The sequence below is a fragment of the Bufo bufo genome, chromosome 2, assembly GCF_905171765.1.
Source record: "Bufo bufo chromosome 2, aBufBuf1.1, whole genome shotgun sequence".
Classification (NCBI taxonomy): Eukaryota; Metazoa; Chordata; class Amphibia; order Anura; family Bufonidae; genus Bufo; species Bufo bufo.
The window spans coordinates 482,431,391-482,448,370 of NC_053390.1; the positions used below are offsets into that span (position 1 = coordinate 482,431,391).

General features: G+C 41.5%; 1 protein-coding gene across 3 annotated transcripts in view; it reads right to left on the minus strand.

Annotated features, from left to right (window-relative positions):
- The window catches only part of RANBP3 (RAN binding protein 3), a 235,500-nt gene that overhangs the window by 199,514 nt on the left and 19,006 nt on the right, over positions 1 to 16,980 (minus strand). For all 3 annotated transcript variants that reach the window (XM_040417760.1, XM_040417761.1, XM_040417759.1), the window contains exon 2: positions 15,243 to 15,298. In XM_040417760.1, the coding sequence (XP_040273694.1) occupies positions 15,243 to 15,298 (56 nt within the window). The remainder of the gene's footprint in view (positions 1 to 15,242; positions 15,299 to 16,980) is intronic.

Here is a 16,980-nt window from a genome sequence, read left to right on the forward strand (position 1 = left end):
TGATGAAAGTTGGCTCAACCAAAGTCTTGATCAAGAAAATTTTCAAGAAGATGAGGTAATGAACAAGTAATTAACTTAAAAAAATTATTTTCAAAAAAATTAATAAAACAAATGTATATTTTTAAAATTATTTTTTAATAGCATTTGTGACCATAAATATTTTAAATTTTTGTATTCAGGCAAAAAAAAAAAATAGGTTTATGTTCATCCATTTAATTTTCTTATAAATTAACTGGATGAGAATTTTTTTATTTTTTCTATTTGTATCATCTTAGCTTGGACTATTCCTATAGGTGGAACAATTTTAATTTTTTTTTTACTTTACAAGTCAGCCAATCAAATTTTGTGTTTATTTTTTAATCTCTATGATGTAATAATATATTTTTTGTAATTTATTGATAATTACCTAAAGAATTAAAATAAATAAAAATAAAATTTAATGAATGAATAGTCTAATTGAGCGCCTAAGAAAAAAAAATAAGTACGCAATGACTGGTGAAGACTATTGTTTTCAGACTGACCCATTGTGTTCCCCGGGGGAGTATTCTGGTTGTGAAGAACAAGACCCAGATAAAAGATTGCAAAAATTGGACTGGTGTACATGTGGAAGCTGTGAAATTATGAAATCTGTGGATGAATGTTTATGCTGCTCCGAGATCTGCCTTGGAAAGTTTCCTCTCACCTGAAATAACATGCATATGTAAACATCCATCTTTCAAGGATGTGTGTCAAGACAGGGATGAAATTATTCGACTTCTTACAACTATGCAAATTACCACTGGTCGTGCTTTCAACATTGAAAATCCAAGGTAAGTAATTAGTTACTTTAGAAATACATTATTACTGTATTGCAACTTGATGTGACTGATCTTTAGTTGTATAAAAACTCGTCATTCTATGTGAAGGGTATTATCTTCAAATCTGATATTTTTAGTATTTGAGCCATATCCTTTTCAAAAAAAAATATATATGTTTATAAAACAACGAAAAAAAGTCTAAACAACTCTTTTCTGTTTCAAATTTCAGATGTCTTCGTCTAGCAGCATATCGAGCATTTTTTATGTGGGTACATGGCCCATTGGGTAAACATAATCGGAGACCTATACCAACTTGTGTAGTGTTACAAATTAGAGCCGACTTTCCAGATCCAAACGGTTCTTACACTGGTTTTCAATATTATCAAAATGTGCCACTAACCCAATCAGATTTGGATTTAAATTTTAAGATAATTGTTCATAATGTTTAGATTAAATAGATGTTTTACACTATTACTAATTTGTCTAATTGACAATCTGTCTAAATATTCAAATAACTAATTTGATTATTAGGATTATCTATTGTATGTATGAACATAACACATGGAATACGTGTTTTCTACATGATCCATGTCTAATATTGCCCAAAACATACAAAAAGAAAAATAGACATTATGGAAAATCATAATAATTGAATTGGTATATATAAAATATTTTTTTCTATTGTTCAAGTATGAAAACTAGTTTTCACAATTAAATTTTATTAAAATAATTGACACAATTTTTCTACATAAAAATTGTATATTTGTCAATTCTGCAATCAAATGTCTAAAATGTTTACCAATGTTTTACTTTACCTTACATTATAAATATTAGTTAGCGACACCAAACAACAATTTTTGAATTTATTCTAAGTGTTACTAAAGAATACCTTTGACTTCGGATGTATGGAGTGAGAAACTCACACTATTTTATGATTTCTTGAGTAAATGTGTAAATCATGTTGATTTCTTGTATAAGGCTGGGACATGTGTTTTGTCTGTACAGTGGCATTCCTCTCCCACGCAATACACATGTCCCTGCCTCATATAAAAGAAATCCCCGCATGTGAGAAATATCGGTGACTGGACCGTTTGACCACGGGCAATTTAGAAAAAAATAAATTGTGCCCATGACCTCAGCGGGGGCCGACCAGGAAAGTAGTGTGAGTTTCTCACTACCTACATCCAAGATTAGAAAAAAAATTTTTTTTTTTTTTTTTTAAATGTCCCTATTAAAATATTGTGTAAACATTTTCGACAATGGAGTTCAAGTAAGCTTTGAGCGGGAGTATCTAACATTAGAAAAAAATGTGATGCCTTTTTTTATTTCTAACATCTTGAGAAGTTTTCCTTCTAACGGAATCCAGAGTTAGTAACTTTTGCTTCAATTTTAGTATGGTTTTAATAAATGTATGTATAAAGAAATGCAATAAAAAATTTATTCTAACAATTTTTTTTTTTACATGTTCTATAAACACAATGTAATAAAACTATAACTATACTGAATATGTTAAAGGATTATTTATTATAACTATAATAATTTAAATAAATAAAAGAAAACTTGATAACGGATTTTTTGTTTTATTTATGTTACCAACTATATATAATATATTACAGAAAAATTTCCTATATAGGGTTTTTTAAACACAAAATAATAAGTTTTCTAGCATAAAATTGTGTATGATCGAAAGACCAAATATTTCTTGTTCATGTCCAATAAAGGTCCTATAACCTACACACCTTATTGTCTTCCAAATCTAGAAAGATATTTTTCAATCATATCATTAGACGATGGTTTTTCAATTGGTGCTATATTTTTGGGGAGTGCTGTTCTAGATGACTGCCAATCACTGTCGATCTTGTTTTCGGCATAAAGAAATATGTCACTCAGAATTTCTTTCAGGAATTGGTTTGAACGAGGTTCATATAGTGTCTTGACCACCCAAGCCTTACGGGCTTTTGAATACTCAATGCGAAAACGTTTTTTTCTTGCTTCTTCATTGTTGTTTTCAAAAGTTTGTAATGCGACTTGAACTCTGTCAATATTTCTATTGTGATCTATAACAGCCAAAGTGGTGCGTGCCACCATACCATCCATAAAAAAATGCACACGCTTGGGTCTGTATTTTAGGGCACTTGCATAAAAACTTCCAACTCTCCAGTGTGACAGAAGAAAGATAAGTGTTCCAAATCTCTTAGGATTGTTTGATTTAGAATAATAGCTTTTAATTTTGCAAAGGCTGAAGAATCTTCAAGTAACCATTTAGTGTGTGGTTGTCCAGTTAGATGATGGCACTTACAGTATTGCCCGTCATCATCCCATTCGTGTACATTGATAACATGATAACAGATGGACTTCCAACGTGCCACTAAATCCGATGGATCCTCATTACAATTTCTGGCACACCACCATAGATGATTTTTGATTGAGTGTATCCATGGAGAAATTTTCTCACAGTTTCTCGATTTGGATGCAGACAGTAATTTTTGGCCAACTGATTTCGCCATATGCCATACGTCAAATTGATGTTTGATGTGAGGATAATCTTCCCTTACGATTTTTCTAATCGCTACATGTCTGTCGGTGGTAATGATTCTGACTTTTACATTAGATTCTAGAATTCTATCCAATGTTTTCTTGAAAGCTATTTTTTCCAAGCTGACAGAGTTTGTAGGGGGAACAATTTGTTCAACTGTAAAGTCTACTATTTTTGAAGTTTCTGTGTCCAACATGGTGTAGACACAGTATTTGCCTGAAAATCCAGGGCTATCTGATTGCCCATCGCCAGCAAGGCATACTGCTTGTTGGCCGATTGAAGAGATCACATTATTTCTTTTTTCCAAAGATAGTGAATCATTGGAAACCAGTATTTATTCTGATGCCTGTAATGTGTTGATTTTGAGATACAGAAAATGTTCAAAACATCAAAAAAGTTCTTTATTTTCAAAAAATTGTTACCACTAAGCAAAATACCACTGGAGATCAGCAAGTTTCCAGCAGGTACACGATTAACAAGGGGCTGGCTAGTCCAAAGGTATTTTTGGTGACCTCTTGAGCATCTCACATCAACATATATTGCTGAAGCAGAATGTCTAATCCCAATATGCGTTAATTTTTGACCACAGGACTTATGGTACTGGCATGGAATCATAAAAATCAATTGTTTCAAACAACTGTAATAAACAATGAATTTTGGCTCTTGGGGATCATTTTCCGCGTCCGATAATATTGGATCCATATTGTCAATCCTATTATTTGCGTTGACAAAGTCTGTTTCCTCATCATCGCTGTTGTCTGAAAGGTCACTTATAATTTCGTCCTCCTCTACATCTGAATCCTCCTGTGGCACTGCAAATGAATCATCATAGTTTTCAAATATATTGTTTTCGTCTAAATTCTCTCCTACCTCCACCCAATCCAGTTTTTTGGCAACCGCGGATCGCATTTTATGTACAGGAGAACAATTGTGAATTTCTGGACATTGTGGCGTGCCAGAAACACTCATTGGGGTGGAAGCAATAACAGCTTTTTCTTGATTTTTAAAATTCTTTGTAGGGGTAGTTGCATATGGAATTGCAAAAACAGAATCATCGAAATTTGAATCTGATATCCCTATATTCTCAAAATCAATTATTTGTTCAATGGCTAATTCAGGATCGACATCTTCTGTTCTATTAGTTGAATTTTGCATTGATCCACAGTCTTGTGCTCTGTCACAATCCTGACTGAAAAGACCATCTAAAGAGGTTATGATATCAACATTTTCCTTTGAAAAATTTTTGGGGGGGTTTTTCTTTGGGTATTTCGGTGGATCTTGGAACAATTTACACGGTGTTTCTCTAGTTTTTTTTTTTTTTGTTTGATTGTTTGCGTCCCGCAGTTTTTCGTAGAAATCAGAGAAGAGGCCGTTACAAACATTTTTTTGTCTTCATACCTGATAGGTCGGTGTTTGTTGATATATTTTTTTTGTCTTGTTACTGTATAACTTTGTATCAGCTACAGTAGATGGATTGGAAATGTTTGGCATCTGAACATATATTGTGTCCCCAAGTAATAGTGCATCTAAAACAATGTTACTAGTTGATGTTGATGTATCAGAAGACATGTTATTATTATCGGGTTCAGATACTCGTTTCCGTTTCCGTGGCCTTTTTTCAGCATAGTCAGTATCTATTTGCAATGCAGGGTCTTGAGAAACGGAAGTTTGGTTTTCATTCGGGATTCTATTTATGTCTGGAAATATGGTTGGTAGTGCATGTGCGCACAGTTTTTTCCTTGAACCTCCATCCTGATATGAGAAATAATCAAAATGACGGGAACATAGTCTATAGTGGTCCGTCTCTTTTCCTTTATGAATTTTTTCAACCCAGTCATCCAAATCTTCAAAAAACTGGGGGCTTGCATTAGCCAACGCCGTATCAATTGTTTGTCTTTGGGGAAAACATGCATAATAACATAATGGTCTTTGTTTTTCCATGTGTTTCTGCAACCAGGAATAATGCAGGATGGCATGGTTCGTGATATATTTTGGCTATAAAATAAGATATAAGGCATATTAGCCTTGTGTATTTTTCCAATAAATAAAAGATTTGCACTTCCACTACACCATTTTTTATAAGTACTGATAATCAAAAATAATATAAAAACTTAGTGTGTGCTGTCTGTGATTAAATTACTCCGTAATTTCATCCCCTGAGTGTCCACATGATGACATCCCCTGTATGTCCCTCTGCTCCTTTTTGGCCTCCCCCCCATTTGTGCCTCTGTATTGTCCTCCCCTCTGTGATGACTTTCCCCCATTTGTGCCTCTGTATTGCCCTCCCCTCTGTGATGACATCCCCCATTTGTGCCTCTGTATTGCCCTCCCCTCTGTGATGACATCCCCCATTTGTGCCTCTGTATTGTCCTCCCCTCTGTGATGACATCCCCCATTTCTGCCTCTGCATTGTCCTCCCCTCTGTGCTGACATCCCCATTTGTGCCTCTGTATTGTCCTCCCCTCTGTGCTGACATCCCCCTTTTGTGCCTCTGTATTGTCCTCCCCTCTGTGCTGACATTCCCCCATTTGTGCATCTGTATTGTCCTCCCCTCTGTGATGACATTCCCCCATTTGTGCCTCTGTATTGTCCTCCCCTCTGTGATGACATCCCCCATTTGTGCCTCTGTATTGTCCTCCCCTCTGTGCTGACATCCCCCTTTTGTGCCTCTGTATTGTCCTCCCCTCTGTGCTGACATTCCCCCATTTGTGCCTCTGTATTGTCCTCCCCTCTGTGATGACATCCCCCATTTGTGCCTCTGTATTGTCCTCCCCTCTGTGCTGACATCCCCCTTTTGTGCCTCTGTATTGTCCTCCCCTCTGTGCTGACATTCCCCCATTTGTGCCTCTGTATTGTCCTCGCCTCTGTGATGACATCCCCCATTTGTGCCTCTGCATTGTCCTCCCCTCTGTGATGAAATCCATTCTAAGTCCATGTGCTCCACAATGAATTCTCCTTTTTTTTTTTACATGTGTGACATAATGGCCAGACCTCCACTTGTACATGTTGACATGTGCAGTGACATTTGACACTGAAACATGCGATTTTATGCATCAAATCTCTTCTACTCTCTCACTTACATAGCAGTGCTGACACTCTGTCACTGCTCCACGACTTGCAGGCTCTACTCTAGGTTCGCTCGCTCTAGTGCTGGACAAGAAACAAAGCATGAAACCACGGTGCCTAAGCTAAACATGAAACTGTAAAACTGCGCATGCGCGGACGCCGAGCGCGTTCATGGAAGAAAGGCATCCACAGTGTATCTCTGGGTTGTTCTGGCCGCCGCGCATGCGCGACAATTGCTTTTGGCCGGTGAGAGGTGGCCGTAACCAAGGGAGAGCACGCAACAGTGAGGTAACTGGGGGACGATTTTATTGAATATGGTGAAAAATAGGTAAATGATTATATTTATGTAAATTCACATTATCACATTGTGGACGGATTTAAACAGATTCGTTTTGATGGGATAACCCCTTTAAGTGCTGAGCCTCTAGTTACAATGTATTTGTTTTGTGAATGCAGCTTGTACATCGACTGGGAAGGGGGGGGGGGTTATCGGCCGATATTCAGGATTTTGACAGTTATCGGTATCGGCATCTATTTTGCAGATATTCCGATAACGTATGGGGAACACAGATCGCGCTGCTCTCAGCGCTCTGTGTTCCCTCAGCAGCACAGGGGAGAAGGAAGCAGTGTCTCCCTCCCCCTGTGATGCTGGTGCCGCCAATGAGAGGAGAGAAGACAAGAGGAGGGGAGGGGCTGTGGCCACTGCGCCACCAATGATGTTGACTTACTCATTCATTAAAATTGAACAGGAGGCGGGAGCTGGCTGCAGAATCACATAGCCGGCTCCCGACCTCTATGAGCGGTAGCTGCGATGGTAGTTAACCCCTTAGGTGCCGTGGATCGCACCGCTCATAGAGGTCGTGAGCCGGCTATGCAATTCTGCAGCCAGCTCCCGCCTCCTGTATATGAATAAATTAGAGATTTATGTTCATTGGTGGCGCAGTGTGGCCCCCCAAGCCCCACCCACATATTAAAAACATTGGTGGCGCAGTGCGCCCCCCACCCAAGCCCCCCCCCCGTTTTAATCATTGGTGGCAGTGGCCATAGGGTCCCCTCTCCCCTCCTCCTCCGATCGGAGCCCCAGCAGTGTAAACCTGGGGCTCCGATCGGTTACAATGGCAGCCAGGACGCTACTGAAGCCCTGGCTGCCATGGTAAGCTCCATGCTGCTGTGTGCACAAAGCACAGAGCAGCAGGGACAGTGTGAGCTCCTATTCACCCTGATAGAGATCTATCAGGGTGAATAGGACAAGGGTTCTTTCTAGTATTTAATAGGGCTGCGCATCTTCACTCGTCTCACGATTCGATGCGATTACGATTATCAAGTCCACGATTCGATTCGGCGATGCATCACGATGCATCAAGATTATTACCCAAGTCCCCTTGTTTTTCAATTTTACATCAAAAAATTAATTCAATCAGTCAGAAATTGCACAAAAATATTTATTTGTATCTGCTATTTAAACAAATCATACCAAGTTCCCTGCATATCATATAGCAAAGTCTGAATGAACAAAACAGTGCAGCAGACAACAGTATTTATTTAAAACACTACTGTCAGTGTCTCTGTAACATTAAACTGTTGTGCTGGCCTGGCTGGTGCAGTTAGTTTATAAGTTTTACAATAGTTTTACCATATAATATATATTATATATTATATAATATTAAACAGTACCTACAAAAAAAGGAGCACTTCAGTTCCTGACTGTAAAACATCACAGTGAGTCAGTGAACCTATAACACAGTCAGTGACTGTGTTATAGGTTCACTCACTGTGATGTTTGCCAGTCAGGAACTGTCTGTCACACAGTGTGTTCAAGTTGTCTGTGTTGCAGAACTTCCTGGTTCACCGTGATTGTTTTGGCAGCAGGAGCAGCACCACCACCAGCACCACCACCAGCACCAGCACCAGCACGGTAGTACGTCTAGATCAGTGCTATAAGCTCTCAGAGTTGTCACTTTACAGAAAACGTTACCTGCACTGAGCACTCAGCAAGCACTCTACCACGATACATCAACTGAAGCCAAGCCATGCCACCATTAGAGGAAGCTGGAAAATCCTTGACAGAATACATTTTCAACTGAATCTGAAAACCTTGGACAAATCTTTATGGGATCACAAACACACACCACAGAATACCAGAAAAAAAATAAACACACATCCTCCTCACTGAATCATAATGGTAAAGGGCAGGCCACAGGACGGGCAATGTGGCACAGCCACCATAGTCAGACATGATGTCAGAAGGTCAGTGTGTGTTTTTTTGGTTTGTGTGAATGTGTATTTGTGTGATCCAATAAAGATTTACTCCAGGTTTTAAGTTTCAATTTATTCTTTCAATGATTTGCCTTCCTCTGGTGGCTTGGCGGGCGTCAGTTGTCTTTAATCAAATAAATACACTTTTAGAATATTTGGCTGAGGTTTTAAGTTGAGCCCCCCTAAAAATTGACATTCAAAAGATAGACAGTACATCAAGTTAGAAAATTCAATGGAATGGACACATTTTTGAAGATTGTGTCCGACACAATCTTAAAAAATAATACCATTCTCACCAGTGCTAGAAATTGAAAAGCTTGTCGTCACACAGTGACTTAACAGAAAATTTTTCCTGCACTCTACCACGCATAGTCGCATACACCAACTGAAGCCAAGCCACGCCACCATTAGAGGAAGCTGGAAAATCCTTGACCGAAAAAATTGGCAACTGAATCTGAAAACCTTGGACAAATCTTTATGGGATCACAAACAGTCACCACAGAATACCAAAAAAAAAAGAAAACACACACATGACACTGGATAATGATTGGTAAAGGGCAGGCCACAGCAGGTCAGACAGACAAGCGGGCAATGTGGCACAGCCACAGACAACATGAGGTCAGGTAGGTGTGTTTTTTTTTTTTTTGGTTCGTGTGATCCAATAAAGATTTACACAGGGGGAGGGGGGTGTCACTGTCGTCACGTCAGCGGGAGGCGGGAAAGAAGGCGCCAAAAAACTTTTTTTCCGACTCGGCTCTGCACGGCGGACGCGACGCTGACGTCATCAACATGCATCGATTATTTAAAGCAACCGCATCGATGCAGAATCGCCGGGGGTCGAATCGCGATGCATCGCTGCATCGCTGCATCGATTATATTCGACAGCCCTAGTATTTAAGGGGGTTAAAAGTTAGTAAAAAAAAAAACAGAACTGGGGTGTGTTTTTTATAGGGCAGGGCAGCTGTAACCAACACCTCCAATCTCATCTCATTGATTGGACTCCAGTTGGCTGACACCTCACTCCAATTAGCTCTTGTAGATGTCATTAGTCTAGGGGTTCACATACTTTTTCCACCTGCACTGTGAATGTTTACATGGTGTGTTCAATGAAAACTTGGCAACATTAAATTCTTTGTGTGTTATTAGTTTAAGCAGACTGATTGTCTATTGTTGTGACTTAGATGAAGATCAGATCACATTTTATGACCAATTTGTGCAGAAATCCATATCATTCCAAAGGGTTCACATACATATATAGTTGCAAGAAAAAGTATGTATACACCTAGATCTCAGTCAATGACGAGGACCACCCACTGGACTCCTCCTAAGCATAGTGATTGAAATTAAAATATATAAAAAGTTACACTGAATAATTTTCCACCAAACTAAATCTACTTTGTTCCTCCTGTACCATAACATGCTGCATGATCCAGTGGGACAGGTTCTTTTTAACCACTTAAAGGCTATGTACACCTTCAGAGTAGGGATCGACCGATTATCGGTTTGGCCGATATTATCGGCCGATATTGAGGATTTTGAACGTTATCGTTATCGGTATCGGCATCTATTTTGCCGATATACCGATAACGTATGGGGAACACAGAACGCGCTGCTCTCATCGCTCTCTGTGTTCCCTCCGCAGCACAGGGGAGAAGGAAGCAGTGTCTCCTCCCCCTGTGCTGCTGCCGCCAATGACAGAAGAGAAGACAAGAGGAGGGGAGGGGCTGTGGCCGCTGCGCCACCAATGAAGATAAGCCTTTCATTCATTCATATACAGGAGGCGGGAGCTGGCTGCAGAATCACATAGCCGGCTCCCGGCCTCTATGAGCGATAGCTGCGATCCGCGGTAGTTAACTCCTCAGGTGCCGCGGATCGCAGCTACCGCTCATAGAGGTCGGGAGCCGGCTATGTGATTCTGCAGCCAGCTCCCGCCTCCTGGATATGAATGATTGAGAGACTTATCTTCTTCATTGGTGGCCACCCCCCCCCCCCCCCCCCCCAGTATTAATCATTGGTGGCGCAGTGCGCCCCCACCCCAATCCCGGCCAATAGTAAAAACATTGGTGGCGCAGTGTGCCCCCCCCCCCCCACCCAGTATTACTCATTGGTGGCAGTGGCCACAGGATCCCCTCTCCCCTCTCCCCTCCTCCTCCGATCGGAGCCCCAGCTGTGCAAGCCTGGGGCTCCGATCGGTTACCATGGCAGCCAGGACACTATTGAAGCCCTGGCTGCCATGGTAAGCTCCATGCTGCTGTGTGCACTATGCACAGAGCAGCAGGGACAGTGTGAGCTCCTATTCACCCTGATAGAGATCTATCAGGGGGAATAGGACAAGGGTTCTAGTCCCTAAGGGGGCTAAAAGTTAGTAAAAAAAAAAAAAAAAAAACACAAAACTATTAAGTATAAATGAAAAAGACTTTTAAAAAAAAAATACACATTAACAATAAACAAAAAAATACACATTAACAATAAACATTAATTTTCAGCAGATTTGTGTAGGAATTTTTTTTTTTTCCTCAAAAATGAAAATTCCCAGAATATCGGTATAAATTGTCGGCTATCGGCCTGAAAGTTCACAAATTATCGGTATCGGTCCTAAAAAATCAATATCGGTCGATCCCTACTTCAGAGGCAATCTTTGTTTATGATTGCACGTTGCAAATTTTTGCCTAAAAATCATATTCTCATTGGCCAGTCTGTCACAAAGGGTTAACTCTTTTTCTAACTGTATGACTGGTACTTTCACTTTGTGCCGATCATCTAATAAGCCTCATCTCTAAGGGCTCTTTCACACCTGCGTTATGGTCTTCCGGCATAGAGTTCCGTCGTCGGGGCTCTATGCCGGAAGAATCCTGATCAGGATTATCCTAATGCATTCTGAATGGAGAAAAATCCGTTCAGGATGCATCAGGATGTCTTCAGTTCCGGAACGGAACGTTTTTTGGCCGGAGAAAATACCGCAGCATGCTGCGCTTTTTGCTCCGGCCAAAAATCCGGAACACTTGCCGCAAGGCCGGATCCGGAATTAATGCCCATTGGAAGGCATTGATCCGGATCCGGCCTTAAGCTAAACGTCGTTTCGGCGCATTGCCGGAGCCGACATTTAGCTTTTTCTGAATGGTTACCATGGCTGCCGGGACGCTAAAGTCCTGGCAGCCATGGTAAAGTGTAGTGGGGAGCGGGGGAGCAGTGTACTTACCGTCCGTGCGGCTCCCCGGGCGCTCCAGAGTGACGTCAGGGCGCCCCAAGCGCATGGATCACGTGATCGCATGGATCACGTCATTCTGTAAGTATACTGTAAGTATACTGCTCCCCCGCTCCCCACTACTACTATGGCAACCAGGACTTTAATAGCGTCCTGGGTGCCATAGTAACACTGAAAGCATTTGGAAGACGGTTCCGTCTTCAAATGCTTTCAGTACACTTGCGTTTTTCCGGATCCGGCGGGCACCTCCGGCAACGGAAGTGCATGCCGGATCCCAACAACGCAAGTGTGAAAGAGGCCTAAACTACTAAGAAGTCAAACACTTATTTAAGCCACATTCTTACCTGTAAGATAACTGAGCTATAATGTGTTTATAATGTCAGAGCAGAGGTAAGGAGCCTGTCAGCTCCCCTGATGCCAGAAAAGACAAAAAATCCACAGGCAGCTACTATGGTATAGGGTTGGGCGATATAAAAAATATTCCCACGATAACTATATTAAGAAATTTATCACGATAACTATATATATTGCGATAAATATCCATTTAGAGGAGGGGGGGGGGAATTGGGTCACGAGGAGATATTATACTGTATGGGGGCCACAAGGAGACATTATATACTACATGGGCTGGTCGCTGGGCAGGCAGCGGGGCACAAGGAGACATTATATACTGCATGGGCCGGCAGCGGGGCACAAGAGGCTAAAAGAGTCACTATACTGCATGGGGCCATCAGGAGAGATTATACTGTATGGACTCAGGAACTATACTGTAAGGGGGCCATAAGGTGAAATTATACTGTATGGGACAACAGTTTGTAACCCCCATCAGTATATTAATGTCTTGTGGCCCCCCATACAGAAATGTCTTCTTGCTGCTCCTGTATTGGGGCAACAGGGAGACATTATAATGAATGAGGCTATTATACTGATGGGACTCATGATGGCCTGTATATCATTCCCTAAATGCCTGCTATGAGAGATCAAGTGCCATCACCGTGTGCAGTGCAGCTTGCAGGCAGGGCCTGGGCCGTAGAAGACAGACAGTACAACCTTTATTTCTGACACCTGGGCAGTTAGGGTCTCTCACTCCTCTTCCCCAACCTTGGCTTGGACACAGACTACTGACTGACTTTGCACGCCTCGCTCCTGTGCTCGGCCAGTGGGTGGAGACTTTAATATAGGAGCGAGGAGCCGGCCGATGCAGGAAGTAATATGTTATGTATGGTACGCATATGCACGATGCAGGGGCTGGCTGACACAGATTTAGGAGTGGTCAGCGGGCATATGACCGCTCCTATGATGTCACAATATACCAGGGTTATTTAGAAACAGCAATATCGCCATATCGCTGTTTCTTAATACCGCGGGATATCTGACACCGGTTTACCGCTCAACCCTACTACAGCATCTCAGCTATGTACACAAAAAAGGGCTCCATATTTTTAATAAAGACCAATTGAAAAAATGATTTCTAGCTCATAATAAGTACAATGCAATAATAAAGAAATTGCCCCCAAAGGTGTACATAGCTTAAATTTTTTTTTGCCTTTTTCTTTTCCTTATCTTGCAGGAGCAACAACTTTCTTACTTTTCTGTTCATATAGCCTAATGAGTGCTTATTTTTATATGTTTTGTTTTACTACAAAAAAATAAAAAATAACCTTTGAAGACGCTCAAAGTCTGTCTATGGTGAAATTAATCCCTTAAAGTTGTAGCGTTCAATTCATCATTTTCTTGCCAGATATTAAGCATCTTCCCTGAATGTCACTGCATATCTGAAACCTGTCCTACCACATTTTTGGCCACAAGAAAATGCACTGCAGCAATCACTGCATGTTTAATTAATAAATGAGCTAGACAGTAAAAAGAAAATGGAGAATAATGTCTCAGAATCAGAAATGCTAGACAAGCTCCCGGGGAGATTCAGTAATAATGTTGTTCAGAAATCATGTGGCATAATATAAAACCGTTAACCGGTTTGAATGTTGTGACCAGTTGCTGTAAAGGTCTCTAACCCATCATACATCAGATCTAACAAGCTGTACAATTTGTATATGATGCTGATGACTGACAAACATGGAATACGTCACCGCCCAACTCCAGTTTGTTAGATCACACAAAACATAACTTTTCAAATGGAAGCACTTAAATACGCTGGAGTTTATACGGTATATTGCCTTTACATACTTATTACGGTGCCCCCAATGTTCTTTCTCACAGCAACAACCCAAACTGTTCCCAAAGAATGCCAGGGTCACACACTAAAAATGTAACATCTAGCCCCTTAGGCTGGGTTCACATCACATTTTTGTCATACGTTTAACGTACACAAAAAACGTATACGCTAATTGAAGCCCCAGGCAGATGTCATACTGGGGCATTAGTCATCATAGAGTTCCATTGTGTAAAAAAAAAAAAGGTATGTTAGCCTACATGTTTTTTGTCAGATGGAAAAACGTGGTACACTACACTTTCCCATCCTGAAAAAAAAAAAAAAAAAAATATATATATATATATATATATATATATATATATATATATATACACACATTTATATTTTTTTATTTTTTTTTACAGTGGCACTCTATTGTGACTGATGCCAACCATCTGTCTGAGGCATCCATTAACATAATTTTTTTGTGTAGGTTAAACATGTGACAAAAACGTGATGTGAACCCACCCTTAGTGACTGCCATTACAGTTTTCTCTGTGGTTTGTCGGCCAATTTCACACAAGAGTATTCACTCTGTGTGACCTCTGTATTTCCTGAACTCACACCATCACAAAGATCTAAGATCCTGTGAGATCCTTCCTGACCGCAGGTCTAATAAACTGTACTCACATAATGCTGTGAGTGCAGAAGACCACAGTCAGGACATAGAGGAGCAGTGTTCAGTCCGGGAAATACACCGGTCACACAGTAGGGTGTAAGGGGTATTGCTTTAGAAGTCTGTGCTTGTGACAACTTACCACTGCTCTAATGGCCAGGTTCAGGTTTCTAAATCGTTTGTCCCCACAATTTTATGGTCAGCAGGAAATCCCACAATAAGTTGCCATTAAATTAAGATTTTATGTTCCACAAATACTATCGCATCACTCGATAAATGAGTATTTTACTCATTTTTGGGGGCAATTGTGGCACATTTACAAGGAGCAATTATTGAGAACAAAGTGTTAGGACATAAGAAAATTCATTTCCATTAACTGTCCCAATAATCTACCAATGTAAATTAGGCCCTCAACAATGGCCTCCAGGTCTGCCGTGTCCGTGTGCAGTAGCCCATTAGTCGCAGACATAAGTAGTGCAGTGTATTAGCATGCCCATTAGGGGAAATATAAAGTCAAATCAATGACACCCGTATGGAGCTTTTATTTCACTTACCTTCTGGCCTTTTTCTTTTTGAAACACAAACATGGGAGGTGCTATGGCTGTCTTTTCTGAAGGAGGGAAAAGGGATAAATGCAGCTTTACTTTCTTCAGCAACAAAAACCAAACCACAAAGCATCAAAAACTACAGTCAAGCCACGAATTAATGAACTGCTGTATACAAAGCAAATACAGTACATGGAAATGCTCAATCCACCCCCTTCCCATAGTCACAGTGTTCCTGGGCACCTTTAGATGGATTTTCCAATGATCTGCAGAAACACCTCACAGCTATAGACAGATGCTGATGAACCCTCGTTCAGCCCTCTTATAATCCAAGAGTAGCTGCCTATTTTCTGTCTCTAACGGCTCATGCACACGACCGTTCTCGTTTTGCGGTCCGTTTTTCACTGATCCGATGTTCCGTATCTGATTTTTTTTTCCTCTGATTTAAGTCCTCTACTGTTCCATTATTCCACAAAACATATCCATATGGTTTCCGTATACGATCCATTTTTTGCAGATTGGAAACAGTAACTTATTAAAGAGGACCTTTCACCTGAAAATGCAAGTTAAACTAAAGATATAACCTTACTTGCCGTCCCCGGTGGTGCCTTTTCAGTTGTTCATTTTGCACTCAGTGCCCCCGTTTGTCCGCGGTGCCCCCCGCAATATTTCCCACCTTCTATGCTAATGAGCCTGGGCGGGCCTGCAAAAGTTCTCCCGGGTGTGTCTTTCTTTTCCCTGGCACGGAGCGCATCCAATCAGTGCGCTCCGCTCTTAGCCAGGGAGAAGAAGATCAAGTTCTCGCGAGATTCTCGCGGCTCAGGATGGATGAAATCGCTCCAGTTCTCGCGAATCTCCCTGGTTAAGAGCGGAGCGCGCTGATTTGATGCGCTCCGTGCCAGGGAAAAGAAAGACATGCCCGGGAGAACTTTTGCAGGCCCGCCCAGTTGAGCCGGATGGCTCATTAGCATAGAAGGCGGGAAATATTGCGGGGGGGCACCGCAGACAAACTGGGACACTGAGTGCAAAATGAACAACTGAATAAGCACCACCGGGGGCTGGTAAGTAAGGGTATATCTTTAGTTTAACTTGCATTTTCAGGTGAAAGGTCCTCTTTAATCACCAAACACATGAGCAATATGGGCTGGGTATAGTATTTCTACAGTATGGACCCGCAAAATACGGATAAAATACTGATGACATACGGATGTGCTCCGTGTAGGGTTGAGCGATATACCGGTATCACGATATACCGCTGTATTAAAAAAACGGCGATATCGCCGTTTCGTAAATACCGCGGTATTTCGTGACGTCATAGAAGCGGTCATGTGCGCTGACCGCTTCTAAATCTGCGGCCGCCCGCCCCAGCATGAACCGATACGGGACATTTGCAGAGTACTTCTACTCGTGCAAATGCCCCCGATACCTGCTGGCCGCTTGCGGTGGCTCTCTCAGCAGTTCGGCCGGCGTGGGGGAGGGAAGAAATTCTGTGACTCGCATTTCCTGCACCCGACCTCTGATAGGACGCTGTGATCCGCGCAATTAACCCCTCAGGTGATCACAGCGTCCTCTCAGAGGTCGGGTGCCGGGAATGTGGGCAGTGCCCCCCTCCTCCCTCCCTCCCCAGTATTAATCATTGGAGGCCACAGGGTCGTCGTCCTCCTCCTCCCCCCATCATTGGTGGCAGTTTTCAGTTCCGATCAGAAATCCCAGCAGTGTAATGCTGGGGCTCCGATCGGTTACCATG